This window comes from Ambystoma mexicanum, chromosome 8, assembly GCF_040938575.1.
Source record: "Ambystoma mexicanum isolate Mex_15411 chromosome 8, UKY_AmexF1_1, whole genome shotgun sequence".
NCBI classification, from domain to species: Eukaryota; Metazoa; Chordata; class Amphibia; order Caudata; family Ambystomatidae; genus Ambystoma; species Ambystoma mexicanum.
This window is the reverse complement of record NC_090929.1, coordinates 1,491,282,085-1,491,302,271: the sequence shown is the minus strand read 5'-3', so window position 1 is coordinate 1,491,302,271 and position 20,187 is coordinate 1,491,282,085. Positions and strand designations below refer to the sequence as shown.

Genomic DNA, 20,187 nt, shown 5'->3' with positions numbered 1-20,187 from the left:
TTTCTTCCCGTCGCCGGCTGAGAGGTCTCTGCACTCGCTAGATGTAGCTAGAGCGCTGAAGTTCTACGTGGACCGCACAAAGAGTTTTCGGAAGACATCACTGCTGTTTGTTTGTGAACTTTGGACCTGTGAATCAAGGGAAGGCTCTCTCGAAGACTTCAATTTCCAGATGGCTCTCCGGCTGCATCATGAACTGTCACCGGTTGGCAAACCGACCGTTGACAGGCCGTCCGAGAGCCCATTCGACCAGAGCGATCGCTGCTACTACAGCGTTCCTGTCTGGTGTGCCCCTGCTGGACATCTGCAGGGCTGCTACGTGGAGGTCGACGCACACCTTCACGAGATTCTGCTGCATCGACCGGGATTCCAGGGAGGAGTCCAGAGTCGGCCAGGCAGTGCTGCGCAACCTGTTCGCCTAAGGTGAGCCTGGTGTGGAGGTAAGAGTTGCTTAATGTTGAGTTGTTGTATTGCTTGATATAGAGCCTTTTGCCACCTCCCGTGGTTGTGCATGTGTATACTGCTATGTATTCTTATATTCATGAGCATGTGAATCCATGCCAGACCCCATGCTGGAGAAGGAACAAGTTACTTACCTGTAACTGTTGTTCTCCAGCATGGGTCTGGCATGGATTCACATGCGAACCCTCCTGCCTACCCCTCTGCGGCTCTTCACTTGGTCATACTGCCACTTTACGTGCTACCAAATCTGAGGATGGCTGCCAGGGGCGGGGCTTAGGGAGAGGGCAGTCATTGGCTGGGGGCAGTATGACCCAGAGACCAGTGATTGGTTACTACTAAGAAAGACAGATCAGAAACGAAACTGATACTGATTTTTTCTATACCGAGGATTCCCGGCCTGATGACGCGAATATTCATGAGCATGTGAATCCATGCCAGACCCATGCTGGAGAACAACAGTTACAGGTAAGTAACTTGTTCCATTTACCAAACAGTTGTGCACCACACACTTAGTTCAGTTAACAAGATATGACAATTCATAGGTCCAAAAAATGTCAATAAGATCAGTTCCTTGATACAAAGATTTAAAACGTTAGAAAAGTAGAAAAACCTATGGGTTATTTTAATTAAAGTGTACAATTTTTTCAAAACATTTTTGATAAACGTAACCAAGCTTAAACCATAGCTGGTTTGTCTCACAGGCTTTGTTTAACACATTCTCAATTGTAAGACTTTTGTTTCACACATCAATTTACAAAGTCCCTTTTATTTGGGATAGTAACAGAATGAAATAATAAAGTTCTTTGGTTAAAGTCACCAATCCAAAATAGCATCAAGATTTTTCAGTGTATTGCCAACGCGTTTCGGACTTTAAAACAGTCCATCTTCATGGCCAATGATACTATTTGTTCCAAAAATATACATGTTCCTGATCTCAATTCCTAAAGCAAAAACATAGAGAATATTCCACTATTAGTGTTATTTAACTGACTCAATATTGGCAATCTCAACTCTAAGAAATTACAACTTTGAAAGTTACAACTCTAACAATTACAAACATTTCACTTTAACGCACCTCCTTTTTAGTGCCGCTAGCACCTTTATTTCTGGTCTTTGGACACACCCTGTTGGTAGAATTGACTGCGCATAACTCGCTGTGTGTGTGGTCAGTTTCACCTCCAGAAGGCTCTCACAAAAAGAACTTCCAGAGAAAAAACAGAGGGAAATGTAGAGTCAGTGCATGCTTCTTAGAGGATTCTAGGTATATTTTTATACATCCTCTATAGGGTTGGTTCCTATGGTGAACCATTTTTAGTTAGTGGGGTGAGCAGAGTCATCCCTCTCACCCTCCTTAGTTGTCAAGTTATACCTTGTTTGCTGTACCTCAGGGTAGTTCTAACCTTAGCAATATTCCAAGTAACTCCTAGATTAGCTCTATGGCAGTGTAGGGGCTTGTCCTACTGTTTGAGTATAGATCTATCTCTCACCTCTGTGCGCGATGCGCGTGTGTGTTAGGAGTCCTCAGGTATCCGGATGTCGAGTGGCTCTCTCCGGTCTGTAAGCTTATGAGTGTATACGGTTTTAAGTACTGTTTGAATACCTATGCGCATGCGTTGAGCGGGTCGGACCGCTTTCCAATTGCGCATACGCATTGTGCGTACTTTAGAAAAGATCCCATTGCGCATGCGTGGGTGGGTAGCGCAAGTCCCATGGGCCGGTCACATCCCCTTCGGCGCAGGGTGTGTCATGTGACAATCCGGTTCTCGCACACTACTCCCCCGCGCTTGCGTGTGTGTTTTCTCGACGTTCCCACAGGGGGAACCAGAGTGTATTGGATTATACAGCTTTGAGTGCCGGCGATGTCTAAGCAAACACAATGGTATGTTAGTTAGTGAACTATTTGGGGCTCCAGCTGTTCATAATAATGCAAGTCTATGTTCATGTACCACTCTTCTAGCTCTGTGCCTAACCTTCATGTAACTATAAATGAGGGCCGGTGTACCGAATTTCAATGCCTGTCCTACATTTTATCCACTTGGAATTAATGGCCAGGTTGTCTCATTAATTCTGGTTTTTATTAGTATAGAGGGCTCTAGGTCCTGGCAAGGATTCGTGTCGTTGGGCCACAGCACGGGTGAGTGGGGAGTAACGCAGACCATAAGTCTGCTTGGGTCCCCGTCTATCCCATGCTGTAGCAATCATGTGGCACAACACTGCGTCTCTCCACTGTGGCCTCTGAAGAGGTTACACCGTTCACTGTATAAATTCTGTTCTTGCATGGCTATGAGGCTTGCTAGCCCTTGTGTGGTATCGTGCCCTAATCTGGTAAGTGTCTCTCCTGTCTCGCTTTTTGCTATGCGCTACCTACTAAAGCCGGGTATTGCTGTTTGTACATTTCACATAGGTCTCTGCCGACATGTCGGCTCACATTCTAAAGTGACTACTAGTGTGCATTAGTCTCTCAGTCTATCCCACACATAGGGTTTTGGCAACATACATCAAGGGATTGTTTGTGCATTTTTAGGTCACCCTATGACTGCAGGTCAAGAGCCATCTACACCGTGAAGTCAGACATCGAGAGATAAGCTAGGATTAGTTTCAAATCAAAGTCAACTTTGCATTTTGATACATTAGACATAACACATCAGATCGAACTCTACATTCATGCCTCTAGGGCTAAGACAGTCAAGGCTATCAATCCACGTTATTTCTCTCTGGTGAAGAGTTCTTACAACATCTCCGCCTCTAGGGCCGGGTTTCACATGTTCAAGTATCGCACATTTCATTTGTGCTACAGTGTGTCTGGCTTCTGAGAAGTGTATTGCAACAGGTGATTTCTGACTTTTTGTTCTAATGTTGGATTTATGCTCTGACCATCGGATTTTAGCTTTTCTGGTGGTCATGCCTACATAAAATAGGCCACAAGGACACTTGAGTCCATAGATGACGTTTGATGCGTCAAACGTGCAGGAATGTTTAAGGGGGATGGTTTTCCCTGTATGCGGGTGACTGATAGGATTTCCTTTTAGTATGTTGCCACAGTGCTGGCAATTGTGGCATGGGACAGTGCCCTTGAATGTGGTTTTTCCGGTTCTTGTGGTGGTTATGTCTGCTGTGATCAAGCTGTTAAGTAGAGATTTGTTATTCCTGTAGGTGAATGTAGGGATATCCGGGAAGACTTGTTGTAGTTTTGGATCCATTTGTAACAAATGCCAGTGTTTCTGAAAGATCCTTTTTATTCTCTTGCTCTGGGTAGAGTATGTTACGTATACCAATTTTTGTTGATCTTGAGTAGTTCTGGGTGTCAGGAGAGTTTCTCTTTGGGTCAAGTTCACTTTCTCTTTGATTTCAGAGATTACGTTTCTGCCATATCCCCTTTCAATGAATTTCGTTTGTAAGGCTGATGGCTGCTTAGAGAATTCTGCTGTTTCCGAGATATTGCATCTGTATCGTAAGAATTGACTCAACGGTACACTATCCAGTGTTCTTTGTGGATGAAAGCTTGTGGCTAGAAGCAAGCTGTTCCTATCTGTCTCCTTTGTAAAAATACGTGTTTGCAATGTACCTTCTTCAACATCCGGAAGTGTATTTTGGACTCACTAGTAGTTGACGTAAACTTAATTCTAGGGTTCATCAGGTCCATCATGACAAAAAATTGTTCCAGCTCCTCCTTTGGGCCTGTCCAGATTCCAAGAATGTCATCGATGTACCGTGTGTAAAGTGATAGATGCCGAGACCACCTTGGAGAGGTTAAGACATTCTCATGTTCCAGATAGAACATGAATATATTGGCATAGCATGGTGCCATAGCGGCTCCCGTGCTGGTTCCTGATATTTGCAAAAAGTAGCGCTCTCCAAATTTAAAGAAAATATTCATTAGGACCAATTTTAATAAGGTCAAAACAAACACCCGGTCTGCTTTGCAGTCTGCTGTTCTTGGCAACATCCATTCCACCGCCTCTAGACCTGTTTCATGGGTAATATTAGTGTAGAGGGATGTAACGTCCATGGTGAAGAGGATGTCACGACCCTCTACGAATTCGGCATCTTGCAATTTCTGTAGAAAACTAGTGTCCTTCAAATACGTCTGTGTTCTGAATCAATGGATGTAGGATCCGGTCCAGATACTGTGCTAGAGGTTTTAAGATGCTGTTTGTGGCTGCAATGATTGGACGACCTGGTGGTTTCAATAGTCTTATGGATTTTGGGCAGTATGTATAAGACGGGCATGATTGGGTGTTTATTGTTTAGAAACTTATGTGTTTTCTCCGAGATTTTACCCATTTCTTCTGCTTCGTCGAGAGTTTCCTCGATAAGTGTCATGATCTGGTTGGTGGGGTCAAAGTTAATTTCTCTAAGTTTCTGTATCCATCAATTGCCTCTCAATTGCCTCGAAGTAGTCACTTTTGTCCATTAGGACGAGTGCGCCTCCCTTATCTGCGGGTTTGAAAATTGTCTGATGGTCCAATAGGTTCTTAAGGGTTTGTTTTTCCCATTTTGAGAAATTACCATAGCCACTGCTCTTGAATTAAAGTTTTTTGAGGTCTTGAAGTATCATTTTTTCGAAGGTAGATAGTACATGGTTCTGAACTTGAGGGTTCAAATGACTTTTCGGGTTAAACTCAAGAAACTCGGATGTTTCATTAGGGTCTTGGTCCTCTTCGAGGTCATCGAAGAATACTTTGTTTCATTTTCCTCAGAAGCCTGAAAAAGTCTATTTTTTCTTTCAGCAATGTACTCTTGCTCTGGTGGACAAAGGACAGACCTTTCTGAAGCACCCGAAGTTCCAGGCGGGTCAGAGTGTGTGATGAGATGTTAATTACTAGGTCTTCTGGAGAAGCCTCAGTCGATCCCAACGGAAACAGCCGAGGGGGAGCGAGGCGGTGACCCTCCCCCCAAGGTGATGGCCTTAAGCCCGCCTAAAGTCGTGAAGGCCTTGATTCACCCAGCTAAGGCCTCTATCGAGGGTGTCGTGGCGGCCCTGGCGAAGCCTGTGGAGGCTACCCCAGTAGAGGCGACCTCGGGGGCCCAGAGTTTCCCTGCTACCGCGCAGGGAATCCTCTTTTCAGCCCATCGATAAGACCCCCGTGAGAACCCCGGTGGAAAAAAAGGGGGGGGCGGTGGCCATCACGGACATGGATTCAGCCTCTGAAGAAGAGCTGGCTGGAGTCGTGAAGGTCCTCAACAAGAAGTTTGAGGAGGTCTGGTCCCACAGGAGGGATCCCGACGAGGCGGACGAAGAGAGCGACGGTGGTGCCGACGAGGTTCCCGTGGAGGTGGAGGATTCCACTCCCCAACCGTCGCGCCCGTTGCAGCCGGCACCCGAGCCACGGGACAACTCTGGAGCCATTTTGATGGCAATCTGGGCATAATGTACGGAGATAAGGACGATGTTGCCCTTACCCCCAGCGGACGATACAGCGGAACCTGGCCCGTCGGGGAGCCCTCCAAGCAAGCGGAGGAGAGTTCACCCCCCCCCACCTGCCCTTTCAGCCTTCGCGGCCCTCGCAGCCTTCTTCTCCTTCCCCTGATCCTAGGGAGGACACGGGAACAGAGACGGCCACGACAGGGACGGATGACGACGGTGGTGACGACGGAATGGGCCTTCCATCACCACCTTCTCGGGCCTCCCCGTCCGACGAAATTGGCTACTTTCACGCCATGATTGCCAGGGCATCCGAGCTCTTCGAGCTCTGCCCCGAAGAACAGAAGAAGGAAGGTTTCCTCTATCAACGGCGTGAGGCCAAAAGGCAGACTGTCCTCTTGGTCCCGTTACTTGACATCTGGGACGAGGGGCTGTTGCTCCTGAAGAACCCGTCCACGACCCCTGCCAAGAGAGACTGGTACGAGAAGAAGTACCGGGTCCCGGATTCCACCCCTCTGTGCCTTACGACCCTGGATTCGGTCGTCTCCGCGGCAGCCAAGAAGAAGGCGGCAGGGGCTACGGCTTCGACTTCACCCCCCCCCCCCCCCCCCCAGACGCCGAAGGGAAGAAACTGGACACCATGGGGCGACGGGTCATCTCGTAGGCGACAACGATTAAAGCGGCCAACGCCCTGGCGATTGTGGCCCGCTACGACAGAGAGCTGTGGTGTAAGATAGCTCCTCTGCTGGACTTCCTCCCGGACGACAAGAGGGCGGAGGCCCTGGAGATCCTGCAGGAAGGCGAGGTGGCATTGGACCACGCCATAACGGTGGCCACGGACATTGCTGACACGGGTTTCCACCAGTTGGGCAACAGCGTTTGTCTCGGACGGCGTGGTTGACTCAAGGCGACCGATTTCCGCCAGGACGTGCAAACCAGAGTTTTGGACATGCCCTTTTGACGGGAACAACCTGTTTTGCAAGACAGTGGACGAGTCACTGCAGGCCATCAAGGCCGACACAGAGATGGCCCGGGCCTTGGGGGTTTTACAGCAACGACGGCCGCCCTTTCGGAACTCTCGAGGCAAGCATGGTGCCTCCAAAGGATTCGGCTGCGGCTCCTCGACGTACCACCAGGCGGCCCGCTCCTCGTCGCATAAGGCCTACAGAGGATGCGGCAAGTCAGGAGGATCTTGTCGTCTTTGCCAAGGCGGCAAGGCCAAGTGGGAGGCCGGCGGGCGAAGTTCGTCAGTGCGTGGGAGTCAATCTCCACCGACCGATGGGTGCTGGATGCCCTGGCCCGCGGGCACCCTCTCGAGTTTCTAAAGAAGTGCCCCCTCATTCCACCCGTGGCCAGGAAGGAAAACCACGTCCCTCAACTGCTGTTGGAAATAAGGGCGATGCTGAAGAAAGGAGCCATCGAGCTCGTCCCAAAGAGGCTCTGGGGCTCCGGAGTGTACTTGCGATACTTCCTCGTAAGAAAGAAGACCGGCGGTTGGCGGCCCATCTTGGACCTTCTTCGTTTAAACAAGTACATCAAGACCCAGAAGTTTCGGATGGTCACCCTCCAGCACGTTCTGGGGCAGCTGGAGGCAGGCAACTTCCTATCGTCGCTGGACTTGGAGGATGCCTACTTTCACATTCCCATTCTAAAAGGACATCGAAAGTTTCTCAGATTCGTAGTCCAAGGACGGCACTACCAGTTCAAGGCCCTTCCTTTTGGATTGAAGTCGGTGCCCAGGGTATTCACCAAGTGCCTGGCACCAGTGGCGGCGCGGCTGCGCCTGCAGGGGATCCACGTCTACCCCTACCTGGACGATTGGCTCATCCAAGCAAAGACAAGAGAACTCGCCATCGGGCACACAGCAAAGACCGTCCAACTGCTCACGGATCTGGGATTCTCCATCAACTTCACCAAATCCCACCTAGTTCCGTCGCAGGTTGCACTGTTTCTGGGAGCCAAGCTCGACATAGTAGCGCGACTAGCCCCCCCGTCGGAGGAAAGGACGAAGGCCATCTTGGGCAAGGTGCAGCTGCTGATGACCATGGACGTGGCCAGGGTGAGGTCCATCAAGTCCCTTCTCGGCAAGATGTCCTTATGCATCTACCTTGTGCGCCTGTGCAGGCTGCGGATGTGTCCACTGCAAGAGTTCCTAGACACCCGTTGGATGCAATCGGCTGGCAGCTTCGAAGACAGGATCTCGCTCAACGAGACCTTTCCGCCAAGCGATCCGGTGGTGGGGCACCCGTGCGTATCTGGCGGCTGGTACGGACTTCCAGACCCCGGCACATCAGGAGACTGTGACGACGGATGCCTCCCTAGAGGGATGGGTAGCGCACACCGGAGATCTCCACGCAAGAGGCCTTTGGCTCCCGGAGGAGAGATCACTACACATCAACGTCCTGGAGCTCCGAGCCGTGTTCTGGGCCCTCAGGTCTTTACTTCCGTCCCTCAAGGGCAAGGTAGTGAGGATCTTCACCGACAACACCACCGCGATGTTCTACATCCGGAAGCAGGGAGGCACCAGATCCCCAGCCCTATCCAAGGAGGCCCAGGATCTGTGGCACTGGGCCGTTGCCCAAAGGATGTTTCTGGTACCCTTCCAGCTGGCAGGAATAAAGAACACAATCGCCGACTTACTCAGCAGAGAGCTGCGCTCGTGCCACGAGTGGGAACTGCGGCAGGATCAAGTGGATCGGCTGTTCCAATGATCGGGCAATCCCCAGATCGACCTATTCGCGACGGCAACCAACACCAAGTGCCGGCGGTTCGCCAGCAGGTTTCCCCAATTGGGGAGCATGGGCAATGCCTTCTCATTCCCCTGGGACGGCATGTTCCTGTATTCGTTCCCACAGTTGCCGTTGCTGCTGCGACTCATCAACCAACTCAAGTGGTCCCGGTGCAGGATGATCCTCGTTGCACCGGCGTGGCCGAGACAGATCTGGTTCCCGGACCTTCTGGACTTGTCAGCGTCCTCCCCCCCCCCCAGTCAAACTGCCAACGGACGCGGATCTCCTTGCCAGAGAAGGAGGCGCCACCCTCCATCACGACCCAGGGTCGCTGAACTTGCAGGCCTGGTACCTGCTGCACTAGAGTTTGGAGGGTACAATATCCCGGCGGACTGCAAGGAGGTGCTTGCAAAGGCCAGGGCGTCCTCAACTCTCAAGTGCTATGGACACAAATGGAAGAGGTTCTCTGTCTGGTGCCGTGCACAGATTAACCCTCAGCGGATTACGGCCCCTCAAGTGCTGCCGTACTTATTGTCGCTGGCCAAGGCGGGGCTGGCCCATGCCTCCATCAAGATCCACCTGGCGGCTATCTCCCGCTATACCAGAACTCTGGGGCGCTCATCCCTGTGGTCCCATCGCCTGGTGAAGGAGTTCCTGAAGGGACTGTTCCGATCGTTCCTGCCGGTGCAGGCTTCGGCCCCGGCGTGGGAGCTCAACTTGGTGCTAACCCGGCTCATGGGGCCGCCATTCAAGCCTCTGCATTCGGCGCCGTTGAAGTTCCTGTTGTGGAAGACAGCGTTTCTTGTGGCCATCACCTCCGCACGACGAGTGGGAGAGATCCAGGCCCTCTCTTGCAAGCCTCCATACCTGACTTTCCATGAGACGAGGGTGGTGCGGAGGACGCACCCCTCCTTCATGCCCAAGGTGCCGTCGGACTTCCATCTCAACGAGCCCTTGGTGTTACCTGTTTTCTTCCCGTCGCCTTTGTTGCCGGCCGAGTGGACTTTGCACTCGATGGATGTAGCTAGAGCGCTGAAGTTCTACGTGGACCGCACAAAGAGTTTTCGGAAGACATCACAGTTGTTTGTGAACTTTGGACCTGTGAACCAAGGGAAGGCCATCTCGAAGGCTTCCATTTCTAGATGGCACGCCGGCTGCATCATGCATTGTCACCGGTTGGCAAACCGATCTTTGCCCGGCCGTTCGAGAGCCCATTCGACCTGAGCCATCGCTGCTACCACGGCGTTCCTATCTGGTATGCCCCTGCTTGACACCTGCAGGGCTGCTACGTGGAGGTCTACGCATACCATCACAAGATTCTACTGCGTCGGCCGGGATTCCAGGGAGGAGTCCAGAGTCGGCCAGGCATTGCTGCGCAGCCTCTTCGCCCGAAGGTGGGCCTAGTGAGGAGGTAAGAGAAGCTTAATGTTGAGTTGTTGAAATGCTTAATGTTGAGCCTTGCCACCTCCCGTGGTTGTGCATGTGTGTACTGCTATGTATTATTGTATTCATGAGCATGTGAATCCAACGCAGACCCCATGCTGGAGAAGGAACAAGTTACTTACCTGTAACTGTTGTTCTCCAGCATGGGTCTGGCATGGATTCACATCCGAACCCTCCCTCCTTCCCCTCTGCGGCTCTTCTCTTGGTACTACTGCCACTTTACGTGCTACCAAATCTGAAGATGGCTGCCAGGTGAGGGGCTTGGCGAGAGGGCAGTCATTGGCTAGGGGCAGTATGACCTAGAGACCAGTGATTGGTTACTACTAAGACAGTTCAGAAATGAAACTGAAACTGATTTTTTCTTTACCGAGGATTCCCAGCCCGACGACGGGGAATATTCATGAGCATGTGAATCCATGCCAGACACATGCTGGAGAACAACAGTTACAGGTAAGTAACTTGTTCCTTGTCTCTGTTAACAATTTAATGCTTATGCCTCCTTCAGGCCACCTCATACCAGTACCAGCACAGTCAATGACCCTTGCGTCTCCTGTGCTCCCCCACGTCCTAGTACTTTTGGCTTTATCTCCTATGTTACAAAAATACACAGGTTTGCTTTCATTGTAGTGGTCCTGAACATTTGGGAGGGCTAGGGGATATTAGCGAGTGACAACATTCAATTAGCTGTACCCTAGGTTATCCTCCTTTTCTCCAGAGGGGGAGTCCCTCTCCATGAGGTCCTCCCACATTAAACCACCCCTAGGGGGACTATTGGGCTGCGGCCGCACTTTCCTTGCTTCATGGGAAAGGGCTCTCCCTTGGGGAGAAATAACGAATCGTCAGACTGCCCATAAGCGCGATCTTGGTCACTCTCTGGCTATAAATCAAGAAAACACTTTACTCTAAAAAAGACCGCCAAGGTTTCTACTGGAACAAATGTTCAGAGGCGATACCGCTCTAACTTTAAACTGATGGAATACCTACGTTTTTATCTCTTATCGAGATATTGCCCTTGTTGATTTTATGGATCTTTACAGGACAGACAGTTACCCTAGACATTCCATCTAAAATTGTATATGAAGTTATTAAGGAGTATACTAATTAAAATCTACTGGCACATTTATTGACAAACTCACAGAATACATTTTGGAATGGTTGGGCTCAACTACTAACAGGAACATAATCATTGCAGGTGATTTTAATTCTACCTGTTATGTCGGAAACTCCTAGGATGAACTAGATTATGTTTGTGACTCAATAGAGGCTTCCCATAAAATTTGTCATGGGCAAATGTGGGTTTCCTGTATGACCTCATTAGGGATGTTTATGTTGAATGGTAATGGCTCTGGTGACACCCCCATGCATTCGACTTGGCACAGAAGTGCTTTAGAATCCACTTTGGATTATGTTTTTGTTAGTACAGGGAAAAATTATATACTTGTGTTAAGTTAAAAGTATGTGTAACAGTAGCAAGGGATCATAATTTATTATCAAAAGGTTTTGACATGTACATTACTATGAGTTCGGTTGGTGTCCCTAAAAATGTATCTGTTGATTCCAGTAAAAATAGAATCAAATGGAGTGATAAGCAAATTATAAAATGTATTGGGGAAAAATACTGAAGTTTGACATTTGAATGGAATTTCGATACATTCAATTTAGTTTTTAATTCCCTTTTGTTAATGCTAACATTAAGGAGTCTTTCTCTAATTAGAAGTACCAGAATTACGATTTCAAACAGAATAAGCAGCACCCTCACTCATTCGATATGCAAGGTTTTGAGCGGAAAAAAAAGAATGCGAGGTGAATGATTAACAAGATCAACAAAAATGAATCTAATCCTTTGTTGTGGAATATTGAAATCAAAAAGGTGCGTTCTATATAATAATTGGGTCAACTGAAGTAAAAAGAACTTGTGGATATCTGCGCCTGTTAGTCTTTGCAAAAAATGTTTTTATTTTTATTTAGTTTTGCACATTATGCCCTTCTTTTTAACGCGTTTCGGCAATGTGCCTTTTTAAAAAAATGGGCATATACTTCATACAGATAATGTTATTACCACATGTCATATTACAGTCAGTGGATCGGTATAAGTACAAATTATATACATATGCCAGAAATATGTTGCAACAAAAGAAATATTTTTCAAAAACAAGCAGTTTTACCGTATTTCGTAAATCCATTCAAAGAGTCGGTAATTGGAGTATTTTGTACCCAAAAGTTGTAAGAATGACAGATATTGCGGGTCAGGGAAGGGGAGGACTATCTCGGTTAGAAAAAGAGAGAGAGAATAAATATTCATTAGCTTCAATAGCCGTAATTCACATCTTTTTAACAATCCTTGCGTAGGTGTAAAAATATGTTGTATTGTTTATCTTTTACCATAGTTATTTCATTCACATTATTCCTGGTTTGATCATCTTTCATGGGTCTAATCCCTGTGTTAGCGGGGGAAAGGCAAACATTATGGTGCTATTCTTCACATTTCATTTCGCATAGCGCTTGTGTATTCATTAGGATTATCAAATTGTCTACTTTAAGTGCCCGTAACATGCATCTTATTCAGTGCTGATTGAGTTAATTTAAACTATGTAGCAGGTTTTGCTATGTGGAAAAATCTCTTCTTGAGTATTAGTTTAGAGCATGTTTGAATCCTTATGTCCCGTAATGGAAACAAGAATTACAATTACAGCATATTGTAATCTAAGACATATTCTGTGTCTACATCGCGTATTCTATATACGCGTTTGCATTGTGTACTTAACGCAATAATATTATTCCAAGTGTTAAATATATGCAAGTTCTTAACTTCTTACCGCTGCCGCTCATGTTCTTGCGCGTCGGCTGCTCCCTCGTGGAAAGGCAACGCCATTTTTTACTTTGTATATAACTTGTCGTTATGGTGATCGACTAGTGTTCACATTGATTGTCATAGTAACAAAACGGTAAATTGCCCGTCGGTTCTTTCTACAGCTTACATCAGGACCGCCATCTTTAAATGTCCTAGGTTCAGTTGAAACGCGAACCAACGTTTTTCTTATTATTTTGGTGGCAAATAATTATTACTATCTTGCAAACAATCCTATGGTTGAGAGCATATTTACATTTAAGATATTCACAAATCAGTTTCTTTTAATTTCTGTAATGTAATCTTCAAACAATATCTTGGACACGCCAACTTTTCATCCTGTCTAATTTGTGTCATACGTGTCTCTTGTATATTAGATTAATGTTTTCTTTATTACATATAATCTATGAGCTATGTCCTCAAAACATCTCGGCATGCTTTCCCGCTATGCCTTATGGCATAGGGGGAAAGCATATATAAAAATATATGCAATTCAGTGCCACAAAGAAACCCTTACGATTCACATGGTTTCTAAACGATGTAAAATTGGAAACTATGAGTAATTGAATCTATTTAGGGTTTCCCATTACTTCCAAAACAAATAAGATGCAGATTTGCCAATTTTTACATCACAAAGCCATCGCTTGCGGGCCAGATGTGTAAAATATATTCAATTTTAGCTTTACGTTTTATGGAGGAAAGGTGTCTCCAAATTAATCTTGGGCATTGAGATCTTGCATCTGTGGGTTATGAACAAACTGGACTGTCTTGAGGCCATGATATGATGTAAAGCGCTGAAGCTTCCAAACTGTGTCCTGGCGGCTGTTATTCGATTTGGACTGGGTATTAAATCATTGAAAGCTAAAGTGAAATGGAAATACTTGCTGTTTTACCGGAAAATCTTAGATTCGTCCAAGGATTCTTTATTTTATGACTTGAAGATTTTTTTTAGATCTCCCGCTGAGAATTCTATTTTAAGCTATTCTCAGTTCTTATTAAATATGGTTCACGAAGCTGATACCACGAGTGTTGCACTGTTAAAGAATCCCTGCAGTGTCAAAAAAGCCATCTATCACACGGACTGGCTTGAAGTGCGTGAAACAACCCATAGCTATGAACATTATGCTCAAATAAGGAACGATATAAAAATCTTGGCGTTTTAGCACCATATTTTAGGAGATTTCCAAATAATCAGATGCGTGGACATTTTATGAGGTTCATGTTTAACCTTTTACCCACGATAAAAATTGGAACTATTCAAAATTTGCTTCCAAAATAAATTTTGTATTGTTTGTTTTGTGGAAATGATAATGAAGTAGAGAATTTGAGAGATTTGGCAATGAAATGCCCAGCTTTAAATCTGTTGCACTCTTTGCTGAAACTCTGTGGCAACACCTATTAGGTTGTAATCGTACTTCATCTGTTTTGAGGTATCTTGTCCAACTAAACATTTTTTTTATGCTGCTTGAATTACATTTGATGTGTTCGGTCTAATCCTTTGTGGTTTTTTAAGTTATACTATTCATTGTTAAGGCATTTTGCTTTTTATGTTATTAATTGTAAAAGGTTGATATTTTATCAACCAGAGAAAAAAATTGAAAAAATAGAAATACTCCAAACAGTTGCCAATGTATGTAATCTTCAATTCCTGTAGGGTTATAACGTGATAGTACCCGTTTGTTGGTAATCTGCATTAAGGGTGTACACCGCCCAATTTAGGTTACAACTTTGGTAGTAGTGCTAGCTTTGTATTTACCTTGAATAAGGTGGTGTTTGTTTTGTTTGTTCTTTGCTTTAGTTATGCCACTGGAAGAACGACTGGGGTTGTCCTGGACTCTGGGGATGGTGTTACCCATGCTGTTCCCATCTATGAAGGATTTGCCATGCCTCATTCCATTATGAGGATTGATATTGCCGGTCGTGATGTTTCACGCTTTTTGCGTCTTTACCTGCGAAAGGAGGGATATGATTTCCACACAACATCCGAGTTTGAGATTGTCAAAATGATTAAAGAGGTAAGATTAAAAAAAAAGTAATCAACTTTTTTCATTTTAGATATCAAGAAGGCATGGGCTCTTTCAATCAGAGGCAGATGGGTACGGTGCAAGAAAGAATATGGTGAACATTATGCATTTAATCAATACAAAACAAGTGCCTCCTCTGCTCCCATGACAAGTATGACCCGTGGAACATTCTATGACACACCTGGCACCCACCTAACCAGTGACCACAATAACTCCCCGCACCCTTTAAGCACTTCAGAGAGAAGTGATTTAACAATGTGTACCGAACATTAGTATAGAAATATTTCATGAGGACCAAGTCCTTAGAAAACTGGGCAGCGTCTCATTCAGTCTGATAACCTCTCCATTGCTCAGGATTCCAACCCTTCCCTCCAGCAGATGTACATCATAGGACCCTCTGGGCTCTTCCAACACTGGGCTAGGATCGATCTGCTGGATTGAGAAAATGTGTGAGGAGTGACATGTGGTCTGACATTGGGCATGATCTGTTCCTTCTCAATCAGAGGACCAGGATCAGTCGTTCTAGGGGTATCTATATGCCCCAGATTGACCAATCCTGGAGGGATTGTCAGTCAGGAAGCTTGTACCCTACTGCATGATAACCATATATATCCCAAGGTCCCAACCTCCCCAAGCCTCCAGCATAATGGTGAATAAGACTGTATCCTTTTGTTTGTCTGTGGGGAAGGTGCCATTTGAAATGAATTTCGCAAGCCGTCTCCTTTCCTTGAGGATTTCTGTGCTCTCGCTCAAATATAGGCCCAATATTCAAATCCAATATCAATGCCTAATTCCTCCTTCCACTTTGACATATATAACAATGTTTCCTCAGGATTTCCACAGATCCTGACGTCATTTGGCCCAAATGTATCTTCAGTACTGGTCACACAAAGCCTTTTGAAATGCGGTTTATCATTTCCAAGTGGGTGTCTCCTTGCCATTCAACAACCTTTGAAGCACCCACAACTTCAGGCGCTGTCCCTGACCACAGGTGTGTTGTGAAATGGAACAAAATGTGACCTAGGTCTTCTATCAATCATATAGATTTTCAGATGCTCAGCGCTCACTTTAGCAGCTGTGGCTGTGGGGGTTGAAGCCTGCCTGGTGCACCCATGATACGATTTGAGGTCCAATCTGCATCACTGCTGCTAACTTTAATATTTTAAGTAAATTGTTAATTTTGCAGCTGTGGTTTAATTTATTTGGTTTTGATGTATCCTTGGCATTTTAATATACTAATATTTTGAGGTGTGGGAAATAAGCACTAGAAATAAACAATGGAAAATGTGTGATGTGTTTATTGTTCGGTGTTTATTCTCTTTACAGTTTTGATCTCCTTTTTTCCACAACATGTTGATTACATGGGGCATATTGGTATGTGCTACAAACATACAACACAATCTGGAACCATCTACTTTACAGTACACTTCTGGATGAACTTCAAGCCCACCACCCTGTTCAAAGGTGGTGGTCAGCTCAAGCTGCCCTCGCTTCGCTTAACTCCATTATCGCAGCCTGCTCTAACAGCAGTTGGGCCCCATTTGAAAAGGTGCACTGCCTCCAGATGTTCTTACAGCAGAGCGGCATATTCACACCGGACTTGAAGCTGCTTCACTCATCAGGTTTAGTATTGTCCTATTAATGAGACCCTAGTTAGTGGACGATTGTGGGCCATGCATCGTAGACTTTGCCTCTCCCCTCTGATGCCAGCTGCTATTAGACCAGCACATTCACCTTTGTGTCCCAAGATGGGCCATGAATGCAATTTTTACACTGCTCCCAAAGATAGCAAAGTTGCTGCATTTTCCAATCCGCCCCCTAATTATTCTACTGAATGGGGTGTTGAATACAGCCGGACGCAACTCGGAGAAGACCGGCCCCAACCCAAAGGCTGCCATATTCTCCCACATAAACCTCAGTTAAGCTGATCAAATGTCTTTTTATTAGCGTTCAAAGTAAGGATCGAAAAACCTTCACCTGATCGCCTGCCCATTACGATAAGATTGATTAGTCCTGTGAACTTTATATATTATAGTCTGGTCATGCCATCATCAGGAACGGTAGAAATCGCATTAACTGAGAAGCCAACAACCTGGCATATATATGTATCTTAAGTTTAATGTTCAGCAGGGCAATCGTGAAGTGTGGTGTTTGTGTTTCTGGGAAAGCCCCATTGACTGTCGCAGAGTCGCAGCTGTATTTTTTTCTTTTGCATTGGAAGGGGGCGGATTCAACTTTACAAATAGTTCATACAGCAGAGGAGGGTGGTGAGTGTGGCGTGAGTGTTTCTTTGAAAGCAACATTGACTGTAGCAGAGTAGAGCCGGAGCAGTCTTTTTTTCCATTTGAGCAAAGGGGCAGAGGTCTACACACTCTGTAGGATATTCCTTATTTGTCCTCTTTGCGCGCATGGGTGAGGCCGACCTGGTCAATAGTTCTACTGTTTCTACCTTGCTGATAATTCTGGACCTTCGAGGGGAAGAAGGCCGAGGGTTTCTTGCTGAAAATTCTCGGCCTTGGAGTAGAAGACCGATGGTTGCTTGCTGCTGATATGAAGAGCTAAGTAAGTGTTTAGTCCCTGTATACAGATTCTATTAACTAATTGTTTAGTAACGCGTATACTGCTTAATGTTGCAGTGCCAGACTATCATATTATCAGTGTCTATAAGTCCAGGTGGCCTATATGACATTGACAGCTACTTAATGGCAACGGCTTTAAGAAGTAAACACTAGGCAGTACGGAGTTAAGCAGCTTGCAGGAGCTTTTAACAAAAAGAACTATGATGTACAAAGTTGATGGATGTCTTACCCCCTCTGCCCAACGACAATCAGCTATTAAGAAAAATCTATCACATATAAAACAATCTGAAGTTACATTTGCAGCCAAATTGACCCAAAACATGCAAGTGGCAGGGCAGACATGTACCATGTCAACTAAAGAGCCATCAAATCAATTGGATCTAGTGTTAGGCAATTCCAGCAGAGGAGATTCTCCAGAATGGACTGTCTTACTCAAGGATGGTCCGCAATGGGCAGAGGATCAAGCCCTGCCCTCGCAATTGCCCTGTGCCACTTCAACTACCATAGCCATGATCCAAGAGTGGATGATGCACATAGGGGAGACCTTAGAGCTGTGACTGCTCGAGAAGCATCCAATGTTCCGAAGACCACAAATAACTAATCCTTCTTATGCCTGTGCAGGGACAGGGGGGATCTGAATGAGAAGGACATAGCTCGACTGGAGAGTTCACCAAATAAATATGAAGCACTGAAGCAACATCGACCACAGAAGGCGGATGACAACGTAAGTTTAACAGCAAGGCTGTCTACTCATAACAGATCCAAGTCTACTGACTTTTTTTACTTTGTGGAACATCTCAAGTAGACAAGACTCAAACTTTCTACTTAACTTTGATGGTCGGGATCCATCTTCAATCTCAGTTCTTCATTTGGTGTTGGAATCGTTACTTGGGCTCTGTGACAACATCAAAGAGACAGTTCAGCAAAATCACCTCCAAATATTACAGACCGACAATGAGGTCCAGAAGTACTGATTATAGTCAGTACGAACAAGAAAAAGAAAAGGGCTAAACTTACACACTCAGAAAGTGCTGAGCTAAATAATGAAAGTCTGGTTTTAAGGATCAGCCCAGACACTTGCCGTAACTTGGAAACAGGGAGTGTGACCCCCAACAGTCCATCTCCATTAATTGACTGTCAATTGGAAAGTAGCCCTTTGTTGCCAACACGCAATGAGTCCATTGACACTATCAACGAGGAACAGAGCATAGTGGCTGTCATGGATAGTAAATCCCGGAACACAAGAGCTAAGAACAAGAACTAAGAATCTGCCAGTTAATAACAATAGAAGAAAATCCTCATTAAAGTTCTGGAGGTAGCTGTCAATGGCGGAGGAACTCTCATATGAATCCATTGATTCCTGTGAAGGCGAACAAAACAAACCAACAAAAAAGAACTTATTTTTTGTGCCCTCCCACACCGGAGGCAGTGGCATAGTTTGTAGTTCCCCACGATTAATAGATACAGAAAATTACGTCTATAATGACAACAGCCAGGGGAGCCTTTAGCGCCAAAAATGGAATTAAACTGTTATCTGACCCACTGTGACTAATATCCACTGGCTCTACATTAAATCAAGAGCAGCTGACCAAAGATCTAAGGTCATTTAACATGTTCACTTCTAAATCCTTTGGATGTGCCAATATTAGTCCTATTAATGGGAAGGTAACCATGGACAGGAATAAAGTTCTTGACCAATTTCAAGTGATAATGTCTTTGCGATTGCTGTGCTTTGATGACATAGATTACGTAGCGTTCTCTGATTTAGACAGCAATCGATTGGTATGTCACTTTTGCTGAATCTGGTTGCAAAATTGGTCTTTGAAGAGCAAGCTACCTTAAGATCTTTGGGATTTGACCTCTTTGAAATTAACAACGTGGTAGAGGCAAGGCCCTTCTTAGTGACACCTACTGCAAAGACAGCTCCATTAAATAATGTCCTACAACAATGTGCAAGTGTCCAACCAGTGATTAAAACCAGCAATTTAACTCAAGGAGCCACAACAGGCCCAAACCATGACTGGCCATGGTTGGAGGCTACACTTAAGATGTTCGCAAATTCGAGACAAGCTCAACAGCAGCTTTAACACCTCCTCCAACTTATCTTTAATTTTCTGGAATGTTTGCGTCTATAATGACCTGGACAAGGCTGCAAAGTCGACACAACTTTTTTGGGACAAACACATTGTACTTCAATGGATTGCTTTTCTCCCGCAGATTGATTCATCTCATTCCAGCTCTGCTTCTTCAGAACATTTTCGACAAGCGGCGTAGTGGACCTCGACCCGGCCGTCAACCCGTCTTGTTCGGCATCCGGTTCCTTTTTTCCACACGCTAACACGCTGCTTGGGAAGACGAGACTCTTTTGTTAGAAAGCGTTTTTCAAATTCCTCAACGCCAGATGTCGGTCGCTCGGTCTAAGGCTTCAAGCGGTGTCCCAACTGTGGCATCAAGCTCTCCATCATTGACACACACGAGTTGTCTCTGGTGTCCCGGCACGGGTCTCAGGACATACGGGTGGCCTTGCGCCAAAATGCAGCCCAAATCCATTCGAGGCCGAGCAGCAAAACTCGCTCTTGGTCGGCCGCACTCGACAAGGGGTACACCCCCGAAAAAGAACATAGGCGGTTGAAGAAACGGTGCTACTCAAGGAACCATTCTTCCTCGTCCAGAAAGAAGAAAAGGCGTCACTGTCGGGACTCCGATTCGTCGATGGAAAAAGGTAAGCTGTCGGCGGGAC

The 20,187-nt window shown here is 46.0% G+C and overlaps 1 protein-coding gene across 1 annotated transcript in view; it reads left to right on the top strand.

Annotated features, from left to right (window-relative positions):
* ACTR1A (actin related protein 1A) overlaps nucleotides 1-20,187 on the top strand; it is a 569,768-nt gene that overhangs the window by 195,703 nt on the left and 353,878 nt on the right. Inside the window, exon 6 of the mRNA XM_069611673.1 lies at nucleotides 14,643-14,859. Within this exon, the coding sequence (XP_069467774.1) occupies nucleotides 14,643-14,859 (217 nt within the window). The remainder of the gene's footprint in view (nucleotides 1-14,642; nucleotides 14,860-20,187) is intronic.